The following is a 14,985-nucleotide window of genomic DNA, read 5'->3' as shown; positions in this document are numbered from 1 at the left end:
ATAGCTGCTCTGTAGAGAATACAGAGCAGCTGTATCTAAAAAAAGTAAACTGAATTTATAATAAGGACTAATTATAACGTTAGACCAAACAAAATAAACTATATATAAAAAAAAAAAAAATCACTTTCAAAGGTTTATATAGCCTGTAATATAGAGTTGGTCTCCCCTTTGCAGCTAACCCGCTTCCACTCTTCTGGGAAGGATTTCTACAAGGTTTTGGAGTGTCTGTGGGATTTTTTTTGCCTATTCATCTAGTAGATGCATTTGTGAGGTCAGACACTGATGCTGGACGAGAGGGTCTGGCTCACAATCTGTTATAATTCATCCCAAAGGTGTTTGATGAGGTCGAGGGTCTGTGCGGGCCAGTCAAGTTCTTCCACACCAAACTCCCCCAACCATGTCTTTATGGACCTTGCTTTGTGCACTGGGGCACAGTCATGCTGGAACATAAAAGAGCCAAACTGTTCCCACAAAGTTGGAAAAATATAATTGCCCAAAATGTCTTGGTATGCTCAAACATTAAAGGGGTTTTCCCATCTTGAACGTTTATTACCTATCGAAAGGATAGGCCATATATGTCTGATAGATGTGGGTCCCACCTATCCCTCGAACTGGGCCCCCTAAACCCCATCCCACCTTGCCCATCTCCTGCTGCTTCCCGGCCACGTCCTGATTTAGGTGGTTGGCAGTTGCGAAAACAGCTGAGCTACGCTGTTTCTATAACTCCCATTGAAGTGAATGGGGGTTTTGGAAACCGCGGCGAACCACACTGTTTCCGTAGCTCCCGACCACCTATTGGGTCCAAGATGGGAAAACCTCTTTAAGACCTCCCTTCGCTGGAACTAAGTGGACTAGACCAATCTCTGAAAAACAACCCATATTATTTTCCCTCCTCCACCAAACATTACAGTTGGCACAATGCAGTCAGGCGGGTAACGGTCTCCTGGCATTCACCAAACCCAGACCCATCCATCAGACCGCCAGATAGAGAAGTGATTAGTCACTCCACAGAACACGTTTCCATCGCTCCAGAGTTCAGTGGCAGCGGCTTTACACCACTCCATCTGACGCTTGGCATTGTTCTTGGTGATGTAAGGCTGGCATGCAGCTGTTCAGCCATGAAAACTCATGCCATGAAGCTGTTCGGGAAAGCTGGGTGACAAGCTGCATGATCATGTAGCCTTTTCAGAGCATTGTTTGATGCCTCTTTATGCAGTGACCGTCTGGGAAAGCTGGGTGATAACCCCTGAATAGGCTATAATGATGGCTACACTGCTCGTCATTTGAGTTTTACAGAAACCTGAATAAGGCCTTATGCATACGACCGTAAGGGTTTTTATTGTCTGTTTTTATAGATTCGCAAAAACGGATGCACATCTGTAGCGTTTTCGGAAGAGCCCATAGACTTCTATGGGTGAGTTTGTTCTGCAATTGCGGATAAGTATAGGACCTGTTCTATATTTTGTGTCTCATTTCTACTGCCCGGACACACATCTGTAAATATATGGAAAGGTGTCCGTGGCCTATAGAAATGAATGGGTCTGTAATTACGGATGAAAACTACGGTCATGTGCATGGGGCCTAAGATTTGGCCAAGTAGAATTTGTAATGGCTTGACAGAAGAGGATGACTCGAGAACTAAGGCACTGTTCACACCTGCGCTCAGAGGTTTCTTTTAATTATCCGGTGTCTGTGACAGAACCTGTCTGCAGCGCTTTTCTTGCTGTCAAAAAATACTGTAACGATGACGGACCCCATTATGAGTCAACAGGGTCGACTTGGATAATTTGGAAAGCAGGTCTGTCACAGCGTCATGGTTTCCTTTATAAATGGAAGCCATGATTGCTGATGTGATCATAGCCATTTGTTGGTGGTTGTTTTTTATTTTGCTTCCCATCATTGTATAAATGGTTACCCTGCATTGATGCTGCATTGATGCTGCTATTAACCGCTCTTGTATTCTGATTAGGGATTCATGATGCATCGAAACTTCAATACTGTTTCGATACCGTGCACCCTCAAACGGTTCAATACCGTTATTTCATGTATTTCGATACTAAGCTGTGCGGCCGCACAGCTCAGTATAGTAACACATGAATGTAGTTACAGCGTGGCTGCGGCTGTGTGATTCCTGACAAGTGTGCGCGCGGTCAGCATGATGTGATGCGGCCGGCGCTGCACTAATTGCCAGCACTGAAGACAGAACATGGCGGGCGCACTACAAACCACCCCCATGTTCTGTCTTCAGTGCCTGTGCCGCTGCTCATTAGTGCAGCTTCCGGCCCCATCACCTTATGCTGACCGCGCATACTTCTTAGGAGCGGGCAATGGCTGTATTACACAGCCGCAGCACCATTCTAATGGCGGACATAAGAGAAACCTCTCATCTCCGCCGCTATTCCCTTGAATGCTGCGATCAAAGCTGACTGCAGCATTCAAGGGGAAAATGAGAAGAGGGGATGCCCTTTGGATGCATCACAGGCAATACCTGTGACGCGATCAATGGACATACCCTATATGGGCAGACAGCCGAGGGTACGCTCAAGGACCACAGGGCTGTCTGACCGGATTTCCTGTTAGGGAATACTTAGTACACAGGCAGCTGTTAGGACATACCTATCAGTATATAGATATATGCCAGTACATTAAAGTAATGTTAATTAAAAAGAATACACACATTTTTTACAATAAATACGTTAAAATAAGTCTCAATACATAAAATATACACATTCGGTATCGTTGCGACCGTAATGACAAATTGAAAGCGTCATTTATGATGTTTACGCTGTTAAAAAATAAAAACTGCTTTCTTTCACGTATTAATTTTGAGGCACGAGGTGTTATGAATTTTGAACCTCCATGTGCCTCACATTAATAGTAATTAACCCCATCATGTACCTTACACATTAACCCAATGTTGTCCAATATGACTATGTGGAACATGATGGGGTTAATTACTATTAATGTGAGGCACATGGAGGTTCAAAATTCATAACACGGTGTGCCTCAGACATGGAAGAACGTTTTTCATTATTGTTGGCAAAGTATCGTTTGGGTATAGAGTATCGCAATACTACACGAAGTATCCGTATCAAAATCAATTTTGGTATCGTGACATAGTATGAAGTCCCCCATACACGTTACAAATCAGCAGGTTTGGCCAGCGTTTGTCTTATTCTAGTCGTATAGGTTTGCTACAGTGTAAACCTGCATTACTAAAAGAGTAGGCTGCAATGAGATCTACGTTGCCTGTATACAAGTAAATGGTAATGTCTTCAAGGTTCTGTACACACTCGTGTCATGGTTCAATCAGGTTTTTGCTGACCCTGATGGACAAAATTGTGTAGTCTGTGAGTAAATGGCATAAGGTCAATATCGATTCGGGTACAGTCCTATGTAGCGGTGTCTGAACTCACATGTGATGGCGAATGGCCACACGATTTTGCCGGTAATATCCGACAAGGTTGTGTGGTTATTGGCCCCCGCCAGTGAGTGGGGTTGTGGACGCCGCTACGTGGGACCTTACCCTAAGGCTCAATGCACACGTTTGTGTGTGGCAAATCCGCACCGTAATACAGTACCAGCATAGTCAATCAGATTCCAGGAAATCTCATATACATGCTGCAGTATTTTGCGGGACGGAAATTGACCCGCGGAGCGTGTTTTAGAATCCGCAGCATATCTATTTATCTTGCGTTTCCACTTGCGAATTGTATCTGCCTAGTGCTGTGCAAAATCGCAGGAAAACGCACGATTATGTGCGTTTTTTACCTGCAAATTTCCTGCGTGTTGCTGGTTTTGGTGCGTATTTTCCGCAGTAAAATATGCAACGTGTGCATGTAGCCTAAGGATCTGTTGCAAAATACATAAAAGCATATTGAGCACAATGTTAGGGGTCACAGTAGGGGGACGTTTTTTGATCAGCCTATTAAAGAGTTTTCCCCACTAAGCACATTTATCAGCTGTCCAAAGGATAGGTGATCAATATATGATCGCTGGGGGACCCACCATTGTCTGTCTATGATGGAAACCGCTGAGCGCTGTATGCGGTTGTCTCAGTAGGCCCTATAGACATTGAATTGAGCGGCAGCGCATGTGTACGACCACCGTTCCATTCAAATTCTCCTGCCTGCAATCGTGCAGTGAGGAGGAACATAGGTCGGGGCCCCCATTCTAGTGATCGTTGGGGGTCCCAGATGTGGGCCCCCAGCAATCATACATTTATCCCCTATCCTGTCGTCTAGGTTATTCTACACTCACTGACAGATATTCTAATCTCAGTGGTCTGTCACTTATGTGCTAATGGAAAGTAGTTTTGGAGAACTTTCACTTTACGCCTTGGCAGTATGTGGCCAGCGCTGCCGGAGAAGTCACACTTATTCATGAGCTGCCAGTCCCTTTGCCCACCTGCTGCTAATTGACAGATTTCACCCAATGCAGAGTACGCTAAATGCACACGGTGCGTAATTTGGTTCAGAAAATCTGCATGAAAACTGGGGAAAAAGCAACACTTAGGGTCAATGCACACAATGCTTTTTACGTGTGGTTCTCCCGCACGTATTTGCGATGAGGGAATCTCACGTCCACGCTATGGTATTTTTCGGGATGTAAATTGACCCGCGGTGCGTATTTTCGAAAGCACGGCATGTCAATTTATCCCACAATTCCGCTTGCGAATTCTATCTCCCTAGTTATGCAGGAATACGCAGCAAAACCCACAGAATAAAAATGCAGCGATTTATGCAGCAAAACGTAAAAACCGGTCCGAAAAGCGCACCTTCGGGTGCATTTTTTTGCTGCAAATTTCTTGCGGTTTTTGCGGCGTATTTTCCTCAACAAAATACGCAACGTGTGCATGTAGCCTAAATGTGTTTTTAGATGTGGTTTTTACGTTTTGATGCGGAAATAGGTGCGGATTTTGGTGCGTTTTTCATAAACTTGTCATCTATTAGCATTTATTCTGAGGCTGAAACGCAAGATAAATGAACATACTGCGGTTTCTAAATTACGCACCGCAGGACAATTCTGCAATGTGTAATGAGTTTTCTTGAAATCTCATTTACTTTGCTGGTCCTGTATTATGCTGCGGATTTGCCCCAGAAGAATGTGCGGCAACTCTGTACGTAATACGCATCGTGTGCGTTTGGCCTAAGGGTGAAATCATGTGCAACAGGTTTTGTTGCAGAAATTTTTGCGTCTGAAAATCAGTTTAAGGCCTTATTTACACGAGCGTGTGCGTTTTTTGCGCACGCAAAAAACGTGCCGTTTTGCGTGTGCAAAAGGCACTTAGCAGCTCTGTGTGTCATCACCATATGATGCGCGGCTGCATGCTTTTCTCGCAGCCGCCATCATTATAACAATCCGTTTGGATGTTTTGTAAACAGAAAAGCACGTGGTGTTTGTTTTCATTCATCCTTTTCACTGCTGTTGCGCGAATCACGCTGTTCGCACGGAAGTGCTTCCGTGTGACATGCGTAGTTTTCACGCACCCATTGACTTCAATGGGTGCGTGATGCGCAAACAGCGCACAAATATAGGACCTGTCGTGAGTTTTTTGCAGCAGACTCACGTTGCACAAAATTCACGGACTGTCTGCACGGCCCCATAGACTATTATAGGTCCATATGACACGCGTGAAAATCACGCGCGTCGCACGGACGAATAACACGCTCGTGTAAACAAGCCCTAAAGGGTAGGACCACACACAAAGTATTCAGTGCTGATACACTGCGCAGCTTAACGCAGTGTATCAGCCCTGAACACCGCAGGGAATGGCGTCTGGAAAATGGAATTTCCGCTGCAAAGAGGTGCCGAAACCCCCCCCCCCCCCCAAAAAAGAAACTTACATACTTGCCCCCTCCCTCTTCTCTGCTCACAGTCCGGCCTCCTGGGATGACGTTGCAGGCCATTTGACACTGCAGCCTGTAATTGCCTGCAGCGGTCACATGGCCTGCAACATCATCCAGGGAGGCCGGACTGGAGGAAACTATGATATCTTTATTTTATTTTTTTCGTACTTGCGATATTTGCGGCGCATCGCTGTGATTCTGCCGCAAATATCGCAACACACACTGCTTTGTTGCGGGTTTAAAGGTGTTGTCCGCGTTACCATCATATTTTCAAAAACCCCTTTAATTAATGTAATTTATAAATGTAAATACATTTGTAATATACTTACATTTTCCAAAGTGGCCCCGTTTCCAGATGCTGCCGTGGGTACTTGACTGGTGACGCCACTCTCTGCACTGGCTCTGCCGCTTTGTTGATCTTGAATTCTTTGCCGGGTATACGACACGTCACTTGTGACGTGGTGTATACACGCTGAAAGTCCCCATTAATTCCTTTTTTTTGTGTAAGGGTATGTTCACACGCTAGACTAAAAACGTCAAGCGAAAACAGCTCCTGATTTTCAGACGTTTTTGTAACTCGCGTATTTTACGGCCGTTATTGGAGCTGTTTTTCAATGGAGTCAATGGAAAACTGCTCCAAAAAGTTCCAAGAAGTGTCCTGCACTTCTTCTTCGCAGGCGTCTTTTTACGTGCCGTATTTTCACAGCGACGCGTAAAACTACACCTCCTGGGAACAGAACACCGTAAAACCCATTGCAACCAATGGGCAAATGTGTGTAGGCGTAATGGAGCCCGAATTACGTCTGAAACCACTGCATGTGAACATACCCTTATAGTGATGAAGTATGATACATTTTTCATATTATTGTTTATTATGATTTTTTTTGGTCTTTCGATTAGCTGGACTTTTATGATCAGCGTTTTATGTCTTATCTTTGCTGTGGAAAGAATAGTCCAAAACTCCAGTGCTCAGGTGTTACATGAATAAAAATCTCCGTCACCTTTTGCCACGGCTTTTCTTTAGTGACTTCAATCACGGTTTATGCTTGTGGTATCATGGTTTCCTAAGAGGGTGCAGTCGCAAGCGGCAGATATTGTTGCAGAAATATTACAACTTAAAATCGGTTCTATTCATCTGAAGGGAACTTGCAGAAATCCAGGCACCTTCTACAGAAATCACCACGTTCAGATGAATGGGACTGATTTTCAGTCGCAGCATCAAAATCTTCTGCGTGTCACGCACCCTTGTTCTTTGTTCCCTCAGTGATCAGATTGCATTTTTTCATTTTATTTTTTAAGCCGAAAACCAGAATTGGGTCCAGCAGGGCAGACCTAGAAGTCCTTTCTTTATCTTCTTTATCTTCTGTTTAGTTTCTATTCCTGGTTTTGTATTAAAGAGGCTCTGTCACCAGATTTTGCAACCCCTATCTGCTATTGCAGCAGATCGGCGCTGCAATGTAGATTACAGTAACGTTTTTATTTTTAAAAAACGAGCATTTTTGGCCAAGTTATGACCATTTTTGTAGTTATGCAAATGAGGCTTGCAAAAGTCCAAGTGGGTGTGTTTAAAAGTAAAAGTCCAAGTGGGCGTGTATTAGGTGCGTACATCGGGGCGTTTTTAATACTTTCACTAGCTGGGCGCTCTGAAGAGAAGTATCATCCACTTCTCTTCAGAACGCCCAGCTTCTGACAGTGCAGATCTGTGACGTCACTCACAGGTCCTGCATCGTGTCGGCACCAGAGGCTACAGTTGATTCTGCAGCAGCATCAGCGTTTGCAGGTAAGATCGACTTACCTGCAAACGCTGATGCTGCTGCGGAATCAACTGTAGCCTCTGGTGCCGATGTGGCCGTCACGATGCAGGACCTGTGAGTGACGTCACAGATCTGCACTGTCAGAAGCTGGGCGTTCTGAAGAGAAGAGGATGTTACTTCTCTTCAGAGCGCCCAGCTAGTGAAAGTATTAAAAACGCCCCGATGTACGCACCTAATACACGCCCACTTGGACTTTTACTTTTAAACACACCCACTTGGACTTTTGCAAGCCTCATTTGCATAACTACAAAAATGGTCATAACTTGGCCAAAAATGCTCGTTTTTTAAAAATAAAAACATTACTGTAATCTACATTGCAGCGCCGATCTGCTGCAATAGCAGATAGGGGTTGCAAAATCTGGTGACAGAGCCTCTTTAAAATAATAAAGGCAAAATCCACACCAAATCATAAAGATTTCATTGTGGCGAGTGTCTAAAAAAACAAAACAACCCAAAATACTATGCTCCTTTTCCTTTGGGCTTCCACAACAACACTTAATCTTCGCCGCTCTCTGTACACCCGGCCTCTTGCTATGACGTGTCACCTGTGATTGGCTGCAGCGGTCTAGTGTCGACATGGCACTCTATCGTTGGAGACCAGGTGTATAGAGACCAGCGTGGACCAATAGAGAATTGCCTAGGGAGCGCTAGTGAAGGTGAGTATAGTGTTTTTGTTTAGTTTTACGCGATTTGGACTTTTTGACATTTTACATTCGAAAGTAGCCTTCTTATTTCAACTCCTTGGAACAGTTTTAACACTAGTTCAGAGGACCATTCTCTAATCTAGTTTTGATTTATTCATTTTGAGCGTGTTTTAAGGTAAGTTATCAAAATAAAAATTTTTTTTTTGTTTCTTGGCACCTTTTTATAAGAGAAAAAGACCTACCTCTGACAACCTCGTTCGTAGGATGGAAAATGAACTATTGATTGTTACTGTAGTACGGTAACTTGTTCTTGAATCTTTCCATGTGTAAGGGCTTGTCCACACGTAGCGTAATTGCTGCGTATTTTCCGTATTTTATTGGATTGCGGACAGAAAATACGCAGCAGAATAGAGTAGCGGCAAAGTGGGTGAGATTTAATAAATCTCATCCACGCTGTGTAAAACTTCCGACCAGAAATTGACCTGCGGTGCGTATTTTTCGTACCGCAGCATTAAGTCCTGCTGCGGAAAGGGGACTGAATTGCTGCATTTTTCATAGGAGATGTCACCATCTCCCAGCATTGTGAAAAACGCCGCAAAATACGCACCATTTTCTGCAGTAAAAAACACAGGAAATGGTGCGTTTTTTTCCGCAGTGGAATGTCTGATACTTTCAACGGGATTGCTGCAGAAATATTCTGCAGCAATTCCGTTACATGGGGACAATCCCTTATTCATGCGTGGTGAGGGACTGCTCATACACGTTCAACCATGAGCCCTCAACAGCTGATCCATGCCTGCTGTCCTGGGTATGCCTTTACCTGCAGGCGGCTATGCCCGACACTGGTATTTATTGGCTATTTAACAAATTGACCTCTGTCAGTCATATTGTATCCACTTATAGCTTAATTTCCACAGCCAGCATGTCCGTGTGAGGAAGCCTGTGGGATGAACAGAAACTGAGCTTAGAAAGGCCTGTTTCAGGTCCTGTTTACACCAACGTTTTCTGAATGCAATAAGTTGCATAACCTGTTTTTTTTTTTTTTTTTTTGTTTTTTTTACCAAAATGTTCACACATAGAGCCTCATAGTAGTAGAAGATAAAGACACCCGAAATCCTGATAAGCGTCTCGTTTTCTAGGTTGTTTAATATTTGACGACATTGTCATTCAGTAATTTGGTTTAATAACCTGTATTTCTTTGCTTTATGGTTGTTGTGGGATAAGAATTCATGAGAATATTGTAAAACTACTTTTGTTGTAATATAAAGAAGTGTGATCTATGCGATTTATATCCTTTTTCCTCTTTGTCGTTCTAGGGGGCCTTTTGACGCTCGCTGTTGTAGAAGTCTCCTTGCGGAGCACATCACCTAATAAGCAGATAAAATGCATAAAGCTTAAGATCAGGTAAGATGTCATTTTTGTTAAGGGCTACAGTATCACATGGTGCATGAGGATAACCCCCTCAGGACATCCCACTTCGCACAATGAAGCAACTGTTGACTCCAATCGTTGTTCTCGTTGTTTTTCCAGCTGATGTTCACAAGGAACAGAGTCACGTGATGTATGAAGGCAAACACATACACTTCTCTGAGGTTGATAATAAGCCCCTATGCTCCTACAGTCCCAAACTCTGCAAGCAGAGGAGACTCAACGGCTACGCCTTCTGTATTCGACACGTTTTAGAGGACAAGACAGCCCCCTTCAAGCAATGTGAATATGTGGCCAAGTACAACAGCCAACGCTGCACTAATCCCATCCCGAAATCCGAGGACCGTAGGTAAGTGGGTCAACCTCCGTTGCCACTACAATGTGGCTTGTCTGTAACGGTCCACTATGCTTTATATCTGCGAAGTTGTGTAAACTTCAATAATTGATAGTAACGTCACAATTTTATAATGTTAGAGTAAAGATGGATTTATTATGGATACTAATTGAAGTGTAGATTAGAAGCGACTGTACATTGATAGCCTATCCTCCGGAAAGGCCATAAATATTTGATAAGAAGGGGCCATGCAACTCATTGTTTACACAGATTCAGCGGAGTTCTATCCAGGTGGATTCATTGTGCTCATCGGCAGGGTTTGATACATTTTCCCAGATCACCCCTTTCACTCTGAACACATGGGTACTAAAATTAAACATTCCTTTAGTTGTTGTAAGACTTTGGGTTTCTGTATTCTCCAAAATATAAGTAACCAGTATAAGGGTATGTGCACACGTAAACTGCATTTACGTCTGAAATTACGGAGCTGTTTTCAGGAGAAAACCGCTCTGTAATTTCAGACGTAATTGCTCCTCCTCGCATTTTGCGAGGCGTCATTAACGGCCGTAATTTAGAGCTGTTCTTCATTGACTTCAACGAAAAACGGCTCAAATTACGTCCATGAAGTGTCCTGCACTTCTTTGACGAGGCAGTCATTTTACGCGTCGTCGTTTGACAGCTGTCAAACGACGACGCGTAAATGACAGGTCGACGGCACAGTACGTCGGCAAACCCATTCAAATGAATGGGCAGATGTTTGCCGACGTATTGGAGCTGTATTTTCAGGCGTAAATCGAGGCATAATACGCCTCGTTTACACCTGAAAATAGGTCGTGTGAACCCAGCCTAAGACGTTTGGTTATAATACCTTATGAACACCAAAATTTAGGGAAAATTTGCATTTTCTAAATTTAAATTTGTCTGCTTGTAAGACCGGTAGTAATACCACACAAAATAGTTACTAGCGAACATTTCTCATATGTCTACTTTATGTTTACATAATTTTTTCAACGTTCTTTTATTTTTCTAGGACGTTACAAGGCTTAGAACTTTAGCAGCAATTTCTCATGTCTTCAAGAAAATTTCAAAAGGAGATTTTTCAGGGTCCAGTTCAGTTCTGAAGTGGCTTTGAGGGCCATATATATTAGAAAGTCCTCAAATCACCACATTTTAAAAACTGCACCCTTAAGAAAGTGCTTTAATTGCTGTGAAACGCCTTAAGACAATGCGGAGGTGAAATTTACAAATTTCATATTTTTGCCGAAATTAATTTGTAATATGGTTTTACCAGAGAAACGCAACTCAATATTTATTTTCCGGATTCTGCAGTTTTTAGAAATATCCCACATGTGGCCCTAGTGTGCTACTGGACTGAAACACAGGCTTCCGAAACAAAAGACCTAGTGAATTTTCCGCCCCCTTTCTACTAGAAAATATTTTAGGCGCCATGTCCGGTTTGAAACATGTAGTGTTGGCTTCGATTATTTTTTTTTTCATGTTTACAAGGGATAAAGTAGAAAAAGCACCCCAATATTTGTAAAGCAATTTCTCCTGAACACGGCAATACCCCATTTGTGGACATAAATTGCTGTTCGTACCCACGGCAGGGCTCAGAAGGGAAGGAGCATTATTTGGCTTTTGGAGCTCAAATTTTGCTGGAATGGTTTGCGGCGCCATGTCACATTTGCAAAGCCTCTGTGGGAGCAAATCAGTGGAAATGAATGGGCAGATGTTTGCCGACGCTTTGGTGCCGTATTTTCGGACGTAATTCGAGGTTAAAACGCCCGAATTACGTCCGTAAATAGGGTGTGTGAACCCAGCCTTACACTAAATTCTGTTTTTTGGGATTAAACTTGGAAATGTTTAATTTTTGCAAGGAATAAAGGAGAAAATGCACCCCTACATTTGAAAACTAATTTCTCCTGATAAAGGCAATACCCCATATGTGGTAATAAACCGCTTTTTGGACCCACAGCAGGACTCAGAAGGGAAGAAGCGCAATTTGGCTTTTGAAGCTCAAGTTTTGCTGGAATACTTTTTGGGTGTCCTGTCGCATTTGCAAAGCCCCTGAAGGACCAAAACCGTGGAAACCCCCCAAAAATTACCACTTTGGAAACTAAAGCCCGCAAGGAATTTATCGAGGGGTATAGTGAGCATTTTTGACCCCACTGGTTTTTTGCTGAACTTAGTGGAATTAGGCCGTGAAAATGCATATTAAAAAATTTTTTTTTACATTGAAATGTTGCATTTTTTCATTTCCGCAAGGGATAAAGGAGAAAAAGCACCCCAACACTTGTAAAGCAATTTCTCCCGAGTACGGCAATACCCCACGTGTGGTCATAAACTGCTGTTTGGACACACTGCAGTGGTCAGCAAGACAGGAGCGCTATTTGGCATGCAGATTTTGCTGATCTGATATTTGGGTGCCATGTCGCATTTGCAAAACCCTGAGGTACCAGGATATAGTGGAAGCCCCCAAGAAGTAACCCCATTTTCAAAACTACACCCCCTCGATGCATTTATCATTTGCCTGGACGTATGACGGCTCAGAAGTGAAGAGCACCATATGCATTTGAGGCCTATTTTGCTGATTTTCACAGTATTGGCTCACACTTTCAGGGTTCTAAAGTCAAATAGTAAAACATACCCCCCAAGTAGTGACCCCTATCTTGTTGCAAAGTAAAAATTAAAATTTTCCCCTGATATGCCATTTTAGTGCACAATATGTTGTGCCCAGTTTGTGCCACTGAAGACAAATACCTCATAAAATGTTAAGCGGGTTCTCCTAAGTATGGTGATGCCGTATATGTGGACGTAAACTGCTGTTTGGGCACGCTGCAGGGTTCAGAAGAAAGGGAGCGCCATTTGGCTTTTAGAGCGCAGATTTTGCTTGGTAATTTTTCTGTTTGAGTTTTGCTGGTATTTCAGTTTATAATGTGGGGGCATATGTAAGCTGCAGAGTACTTCAGGGCATAATAAGAGGGTACAATAATCGGGTAAATAAATAATAATTCGTAGGCATATGGCCAGTGCCGCACTGATAAATGGTGCCCAATCTTATCCGCTTTTGGAACACTGCACGTTTTGCATCGCCATATGCAGAGCCAGAACTTTTTTATTTTTTTCTCTTTCGGAGCTGTGTGAGGGCTTATTTGTTGCGGGACAATCTGTAGTTTTCATTGTTACCATTTTGAGTTTATTTTTTTTAAAAACATTTTATTTTTTTTTTGCAAGCAAGGTGACCAAAAACAAGCCATTCTCACAATGTTTTTTAAAATTCTTTTTTATTTACAGTGTTCTCCGTGGGCTATAAATTACATTTTGCTTTATTCTGCAGGTTGATAAGATTACGGCGATACCATATGTATATAGGTTATGTTCTTCAGAGTGCACAATAAAATCACTTTTTTTAAATATAAATTTTTGTCTCGCCATATTCTGAAAGCCATAACTTTTTATTTTTATAAAAAAAGCTGTGTAAGGGCTTGTTTTTTGCGGGAAGGGTTGTAGTTTTTATTGGTACTGTTTTGGGGTAAATGCGACTTTTTGATCACTTTTTATTCTGTGTTTTGTGAGGGGTGGTGACTAAAAAATAGCGATTCCGTGTGGGAAAAATAACATAGTTTTACAGTTTGGGTCGTTACAGACGCGGTGATACCAAATATGTGTACTTTTGTTTTTAACGTTTTAATTTTTTTCCTATAATAGACTTCTTATAGGAAAAAAGGCAGCGTTTGGTTTTTTTTAACTTTTTTTATTTTTATTTTTACACTTTTATTCAACATTTTTATAAACTTTTTTTTTTTTTCCTTTCCACTAGGGGACTTGAAGGCCTACACTTGTGATCTTTACTCTAATACATTGCACTACCCATGTAGTGCAATGCATTACAGCTGTCAGTTATTCACTGACCGTGAACCTATTAGGCCCCGCCTCTGGGCAGGGCCTAACTGGCTTCCATACGTGGCAGACCAGGAGGCCATTGTTAGGCCTTATTCACACGACAGGGTCCGAGTGTCGGACTGCTATTTTTGACCCGTTTTTCCCGCCTGTTTTTGCATCCGTTCCGTGCCGTGTTGCTGTTTTTCTGAAGCGGAATCCCCAATCCCCGACCACAGCATTGCCGAAGCTGTGGCCGGGCATTCCGCTCCTACAGGGAGCAAACAAATACCCTCCTCACATGCACTTTGCACTGTGAGAAGGAGAGTGAGCGAGCGACGGAAGACACGGCCGTCACTCGGAACACATTCCAGTGATGGCCGTGTATTACCCGGCCCCATCGACTTCTATGGGGGCCGGGAGAACGACCGAAAATATGGCATGTCCCATTTTTTGACGGCCAGGTTTCCCGGGCCGTCAAAAAATCGGTCGCGTGAATAGCTCCATTAGGGGTCTATTGTTCCTACTGCGGCCGTGTGCTGGGCGTTTTATGAACGGCCGTCACACGGCCGGGAAACCCTGTCGTGTGACTAAGGTCTTAGGCCTCCGGGTGCCCTAGCAAAGATCAGCAATGCTGCGGATCGCAGCAATGCTGATCGGTTAAAAAACGCTAAAATGTCGCGATTGCGTTTGATCGCGGCATCTATTGGGTTAATGGCAGGGATCGGAGCTCGTTCCATTACAGCACGGTGTCAGCTGTAACATTCAGCTGACACCGACGGCTGATGTCGCAGGCTCAGCTTCTGAGCCTACGCCTTCTTGTTTATGGAGACGGAAACCGTTTAGACCCCGCCTCCGAGCGGGACCTAACAGGCTTCCGTACTTGGCAGACAAGAGGCTATTGTTAGGCCTCCGGGCTGCCGGAGCAGTTGTCGGAACCTCGCGATTTACATCGCTGGGTTCCGATCTGCTGGTAAAACCCTATAGATGCAGCGCTCGCTTTTGAGCGCTGCATTTTAGGGGTTAATCGGCCGGAT

General features: G+C 43.4%; 1 protein-coding gene across 1 annotated transcript in view; it reads left to right on the top strand.

Annotated features, from left to right (window-relative positions):
• Positions 1–14,985, top strand: part of INO80D (INO80 complex subunit D) — a 38,528-nt gene that overhangs the window by 1,359 nt on the left and 22,184 nt on the right. The window contains exons 2-3 of the mRNA XM_075829843.1: positions 9,624–9,711; positions 9,838–10,084. Of these exons, the coding sequence (XP_075685958.1) occupies positions 9,867–10,084 (218 nt within the window). The 5' untranslated portion in view covers positions 9,624–9,711; positions 9,838–9,866. The remainder of the gene's footprint in view (positions 1–9,623; positions 9,712–9,837; positions 10,085–14,985) is intronic.

Source organism: Rhinoderma darwinii, chromosome 6, assembly GCF_050947455.1.
Source record: "Rhinoderma darwinii isolate aRhiDar2 chromosome 6, aRhiDar2.hap1, whole genome shotgun sequence".
NCBI classification, from domain to species: domain Eukaryota; kingdom Metazoa; phylum Chordata; class Amphibia; order Anura; family Rhinodermatidae; genus Rhinoderma; species Rhinoderma darwinii.
The sequence above is the reverse complement of the archived record's forward strand: the minus strand, read 5'-3'. Positions and strand labels throughout refer to the sequence as shown.